This window comes from Suricata suricatta, chromosome X, assembly GCF_006229205.1.
Source record: "Suricata suricatta isolate VVHF042 chromosome X, meerkat_22Aug2017_6uvM2_HiC, whole genome shotgun sequence".
NCBI lineage: Eukaryota > Metazoa > Chordata > Mammalia > Carnivora > Herpestidae > Suricata > Suricata suricatta.
This window is the reverse complement of record NC_043717.1, coordinates 110,077,973-110,084,147: the sequence shown is the minus strand read 5'-3', so window position 1 is coordinate 110,084,147 and position 6,175 is coordinate 110,077,973. Positions and strand designations below refer to the sequence as shown.

General features: G+C 59.9%; 1 protein-coding gene across 2 annotated transcripts; it reads right to left on the bottom strand.

Annotated features, from left to right (window-relative positions):
• Positions 1 to 1,933: 1,933 nt before the first annotated feature.
• NAA10 (N(alpha)-acetyltransferase 10, NatA catalytic subunit) lies at positions 1,934 to 6,154 on the bottom strand. Of its 2 annotated transcripts, XM_029930676.1 has the most exons (7): positions 5,769 to 6,152; positions 5,471 to 5,529; positions 4,686 to 4,731; positions 4,484 to 4,599; positions 4,262 to 4,306; positions 2,891 to 2,975; positions 1,934 to 2,262 (listed from the first exon to the last, which is right to left on the bottom strand). In XM_029930676.1, the coding sequence occupies exons 1-7, from the start codon at positions 5,853 to 5,855 to the stop codon at positions 2,026 to 2,028; spliced, it is 675 nt and encodes a 224-aa protein (XP_029786536.1). In that variant the 5' UTR covers positions 5,856 to 6,152; the 3' UTR covers positions 1,934 to 2,025. The 2 variants fall into 2 exon arrangements, with proteins under 2 accessions (XP_029786536.1, XP_029786537.1); XM_029930677.1 differs by lacking the exon at positions 4,262 to 4,306 and having other exon boundaries at positions 5,769 to 6,154.
• Positions 6,155 to 6,175: the final 21 nt, after the last annotated feature.

Genomic DNA, 6,175 nt, shown 5'->3' with positions numbered 1-6,175 from the left:
CCGAGGCAGCGCGCATGCCCGTCCCGCCGCGGGAAGGCCGGCCCCGCCGCCGCCTGACCAGTCAGGGCCTGGGAAAGAAGCCCGGCGCGGCTTGCGAAGCGGAAGGGGCTGACGCCGGACGCACGGGGAGGGGCGGGGCTCCGACTCCCGACCCTAGGGCGAGCCGGCGAGCCGGCGGGCTTGCGCAGGCGCACTTTTGCGGCCTCGCCCTCTTTCGTCTCCGCTTCTCCGGCTGCCTGTGGGTCACGTGCCAGGCGCTGGCCAAAGAGAGAACGGAGCTCCAGGCCCCGGGTGGCGAATTACTCAGCCTAGCAGGGGCGCGGTGTACCATCTGCAGTGGCAGGCGCAGGAAGTACCGTGACAGCTCTGGAGCGCCGAGCTCCACTGGGAGGTGGGCAGCCCGGGCACGGCCTGGCCAGGGGCTGACGGCAGTAAGTGATAGTGCTGCGGCCAGAGGGAAGGACGGGGACAGAGGCACAGGAACAAATCCTAGGGTTGGAGTAAAGCCATGAAAAACGGAGGACTTACAGAAACAGACCCAGAAATGCAGAGCACAAACTGCTGGTTGCCAGAGGGGAGGGGGAGGGGGAGGGGCAGAACGGGGGACAGGGGAGTGCGAGATCCAGGCTTCTAGTTCTGGAGCGAATAGGTCAGGGACTAAAAGGCACAGCCTAGGAAAGATAGACAATGGGACTGTGACAGCGCTGTATGGTGACACATGGCAGCTGCGCTCGTGAGCACAGCATAACGTGTACACTTGTGAAGTCACTGTTGTATACCTGAAGTTAATGTAACACGGTGTCAACTACAATAAAAACAAAAGGATTTCTATTCCCCATGAGATGACATGATGCATTTGTGAAAACCCAGAGGGGCGCCTGGGTGGCTCAGTTGGTTAAGTGGCCATCTCAGGATTTCAGCTCAGGTCATGATCTCACGGTTTGTGGGTTCGAGCCGAGTTGGGTTCTATGCTGACAGCACGGTACCTGCTTAGGATTCTCTCTCTCTCTCCCTCCCCCTCTTTCTCAGCCCACCCCCTGCTCACACTATCCGCCCCCCCCACATAAACATTTAAAAAAGCATAGAGGGGCGCCTGGGTGGCTCAGTCGGTTAAGCCTCCGGCTTCGGCTCAGGTCAGATCTCACGTTCGTGGGTTGGAGCCCCGCGTCAGGCTCTGTGCTGACAGCCAGCTCAGAGCCTGGAGCCCGCTTCCGGTTCTGTGTCTCCTCTCTCTGCCCCTCCCCCTCTCATGCTCTGTCTCAAAAATAAATAAAACATTAAAAAAATAAAAAATTTAAAAAGCACAGAATGCACAGCATAAAGAGGGACGTAAACCCTGGACTATAGTTTGTTTCGCTATTGGCTCATCAACTGTAACAAAGACATTTAATACAAAATATTAATAGGGGAAATGGGGAGGGGATGAGGCCACATGGGAACACGCTGCCCGCTCAGCTCTGTAAACTCTGCTAACAACGGTCTGTTAGCTATTTGCACATGAAGGCTTAGGTTAGGGAGCACATCCCATGGGTGTTCTGGTGGTCGAACACAGGCGTTGCTGACCTTTCTGGATGGCAGGTGAGGGAGGGATTCAGCACAGTTGCCAGGGCTCAGGGCATTACCAGGAGGGACAGCCAGAGAGAAGCCCAGCGAGCAGCTGAACTTTATGCATCAGGAGCCCAGCAAGGGAGCGGCAGAGCATCTGCGCACCCCCCCCCACCCCCCGCAGGGACTGGGTTCCAGAAGTCCAGGGTCTCCCTTCCCTGGTGCTGAGAGCCATCAGACTTGGGAACCCCACCTCCAAACCCCTGACAATGCTCTTTCCTTCTACTTGGGCAGGATGCGCTGTGCCACAAGGCTGTGAGGGGGACACAGAGGGGCCAGGGAGAGGCGGCCCCTGCCCCCCCCCAGGCGCACACTCTGACACACAAACTCCCCAGGGCCACTGGGTGAAGTTTATTGTGAAACCTGGAGGGCGAGGACAGGTCGGGCAGGTCGGGGTGGGGAGAGGGCCAAGTGCAGGCTCTAGGAGGCGGAGTCGGAGGCCTCTGAGCTGTCCTTGACGTCGGTGCTCTCTGTGGTCTCGCTGACCTCGCTCAGATCCTTGCTGTCACCACCACTATCTTCAGCAGCCAGGCCCTTGTCCTCACGGCAGGCCTCTCCTGAGCTTGGAAGCGAGTTGCCTCTACTCTCCACCTTGTTCTCGATGGAGCCCAGTACCACGTGCCTACCCTTCTCCTTCAGCTCCAGGTGCCGCCGCAGCTGCCGCCAGGAGCCCAGGGAGAGGCAGGAGGAAGGAGACAGGTCTGAGTCTCGAGGCCACAGAGGGCCCCCTTGCCACCCAAGCCGGGGTTCAGGGAAGCCTGCAGGACTGAGAAGACCTGAGTGGAGTCCTGCTCTGCCCTCGCAGACCTGTTTCCCATCCTGCACAGTGAGGGTGCGCATGGACCCCCCGTGGTCTGCTGCAAAGCCGTCTGGATGGCCCTGGTGGCTGCAGAGCCTGGGGCAGGCCCCCGACTTTCTCCTCCTCAGCCCAGCTGTCTTACCCCTGAGCCTTGGGGGGGGGCCTAGTGCTCAGCACACTGAGGGGCCTCCTCCCTCGTCTCTCACATCACGCCTCAGGCGGTACAGGCTTCTGGAGAGAATGGGATCTCGGGGCGATTGACTCCTTTAAAGGCCCGCCAGGGCCCAGCTCCCCACCTGTCAGCTGAAGAAGCTGAGGTGAACACGCCATGACGCCCGGCAACAGAGGTGCCAAGGCTGCCACCAGGCCACCTGCCTCCTGCCGTCTCAGCCCCCGCAGCCGCCCCTGACCTCCGCGGGGCCTCCTGCGCTCGCCTTGCTCCTCTGTATCTGTGAGGCCCCGGCCCCGGCCCCGCAGGGCCCTCACCTCGTCAGCCATCTGGGTGAGGTCCCGCTTCATCGCATACGCATCTTCCCCGTCAGCATAGTATTTGGGCTCCACTTCGCTGATCCTGGGGGCAGGAGGTGGAGAAAAGGACGACCCGAATCAGGGGACAAATTCTCATCCTTCTGGCATCATATGCCAGTGGGGCAGGGTATCTGTTTTTCCCTGAAGGGCCCTTTTGGAGACAGCAAGCCCCATTTCCGACGTGGCCTTCCTTTGCGCGGGCCAGCAGTGAATGGTAAGCAGCACCCGGTGCCTTGGCCCCTCTGGGGTCTGCCCCTGTCCTGTGTCCCTCGTCTGGTGACCAAGGATGTTTATGTGCTTTCTTGTGAGCTGTAGCCCTGGATTCAGCCGTCCCCTTCCCTCCACGCCTGGTTCTGTGTCACTTACTGAGCAAGCAAGGCTGATTCCCGGGCCTGGCACTTAGAACTGGGGAGGAGGAGTGGGGCGGGGTGCCTCGGCCTCTGTTCCTGACGGTCACGGCCAGGCCACGTGGCCCCTGCTCTGAGCAGCTCAGGGGCTGAGGCTGCACGAGGAAGTGTGTGTGCGCCCTCGGGGACACGGGCACTGGAAGAACCACTAGGCTGGATGGCCTAGGAGGGCCCTGCCAGACCTAAGACTGTGGAATTGCTGGCCACCAGAGACATCTACATCCAGGTCAAAGGTCCCTCCTTGAATGCCCTTCCCCAAACAGTCCCTCTTTATCCACCACCAAATCGAAGCTGAATGCTGCTGTCTCGGTGGGCCCTCCAGCCCAGGCTAGCTTGCCAGCAGCTTTTGCCACCGTGTCCTGGACACATCACCTCCCTGCCGGGCTTTCTCTGTCCCATGCCAGGCACTCAGAGACTCCCATGTCCTGAGTGGACCTGCCCTCATCCGCCAGGACACCCAGGGCTCTGGACCCCTCCATTGCTCTTGCCGACGGCCCTACCTGCCTGCACGGGTTTCTACTGTAGGCCATGTTCCCCTTTATCCTGGTCCCTCTTAGATGCTTCTAGGTGCCAGTTCATCCCAAGTCCTGAACCCTGGCTTGTCCTCAGGTCCTGGGCCCTCATCTCTCCTGAACCTTGATGCAAACACCGGTGTGCTCTTCACCACACCGCCCTTTGCCAAGCCCCCGCCAGCGTCAGGCGACGCCGAGAGCCATACCAAACACTCTCCCGCATCATGACGCGCTTTGAGCAAACTCCAGCAGGCAGGTGCCGTCGCCACAGACACTGGAGTCCGCAGCCTGCTCGTCATCTCCAGCCACCCCCATCCTCCCACGTGGAAGGTGGCTCGGCCCATCTCAGCCTCCTGGATGCGCCAGAGCTGGGACCACCCCATTCATTAGAAAACTTTGGATCTACTTACTGAAAGTTGAGGGTGTTGGAATAGAGGTGCAGGGCGGCCCGGTTACTGCAGGGAACAAGGCACCGCTGAGCTGCGCAGACTCGGCCACACAGGGACAACGTATCTGTGTCCTCCCCGTCCACCCCGCCCAGATCTTCCCCCAAAGCCAGGGCACCCAAGGACCCCCATCAAGACACGATCTCCTCCCCCGCTCCCCCCTCCTCCCTCGGCCCTGGCTTCCACCTCTTCCTGACATGCAGGGAGACGTATTTGGCATTGAAGTTCTCTATCATGGCCCGGGAGGCCTGGTCCATCAGCTTTTGTGCCAGGCCGAGGCGCCGGTGGGAACGCTTCACAGCCTGGTGGGAGAGGGCAGGGGACCTTAGGGCTGCCCCAGGCAAGCCCACCTCCATCCCTGCCACAACCCCGGCCGAGCCCCACGCACCAGGGAGGTGATATGTCCATGGGGCACGTCGTCCGGGTCCTCCTCCCTACAGCAAGAAAGGAGAGGCTAGAGAGGAGCCTGGTACAGATGCACCCGGCACCCATACCCTCAGCATGTGCCCAGAGCAGGAGCACCAAGTCCTCTGGTGGCTCCAAAGCTCCCTCAGACCTGGGGTGGGGGACAGCTGAGACTCTCAAATCCTCTCATGCAGCCAAAAGACAAGGGCAGTGTCGATAGACTACAATGGAAATCCTGATCGTGCTAGAAAGAAATGAGCTATCAAGCTCTGAAAAGACGTGGGAAAACCTTCAATGCATACGACTTCAGTGAAAGAAGCCAGTCTGAAAAGGCTCCATACTGTAGGATTCCAGCCATAGGACATTCTGGAGAAAGGCAGAACTACAGAGACAGGAAGTAAGTGTACCAGTGGCTGCCATAGGGAAGCAGAGAACGTTGTTGCACATTTGTGCAAATCCGTAGAAGGCTAAAGTACAAAGAGCGAACCCGAATATAAAGCATAGACCTTAGTGATAACGTACTGGCTCATCACTGTCACCAATGTCCTGCAAGATGTTAATGACAGAGAAAACCAGGGGGCAGAGGATAGAGGGTATGTGGGAACTCTCTACACTTTCCACTGGGTTTTTTTGTAGACCCAAAACTGAACTAAAAAACAGTTTATTGATTAATTAAAACAAGAAAAGCAATACAGGCAGCATCCAGCAGGCACACGTTGATGCTCCCCTTCCCGCCCTAGGCTTCGGTCTCCGTCCTTCAGGACTCACATTTTGGCGAGGACGTACCCCACAATCTTCCCGTTCTCATCCTCTGCGATGTAAGAGAGCTAGGTGACAGGGAGGAGAAAGAAGTCAGAAAAGGACCTCTTGTCAAAGCTGGAGGCGGCCTGTCACTGTGGCACGACAAACGGAACGGGTGGCAGTTCAGTGACAGCTCCTGACCTCCGGGACCAGTGACTTGGTTCCGCACACCCCACCGCCGCCGCTCCCACGCCATCGACCCCCATCGACCCCCCCCTCCCCCCTCCCGCCACCGGCACCGTCCGCGAAGCGCAGGGACGCGCACCTGGGGCCAGGAGAGGCCGTGGTAGAAGTAGTACTTCATCTGGTAGTTCTCGGGCAGGCACAAGAGATTGCAGTGCTGCATGTTCATCAGGTCCTCGGGCTGCGGGGCGGGAAGGCCAGGGCCTGTGGTGACTCAATAGGCCTCGGCCGCGTTAGAACCCTGCTCCGCGTCTACTCACGGCGACCCCCACACCCACAGGGCTGGGCGGGCGCCGCGCCTGTCTCTGCACAGGCGCGGCGCCGGGAGGATCCGCGACACCATCCGACGGAGTCCCAACACCCCTCTTCCGGTAGGTCCACCCCATGGGGACGGCGGTCTTCGCCTGTCCGTGCCCTTTGGCCGCAGGCACGCGGGGCTGCCGGCCCGGGGCTCGGCCAGGCCCCTCGGGAGCATGCGCACGCGGCCAA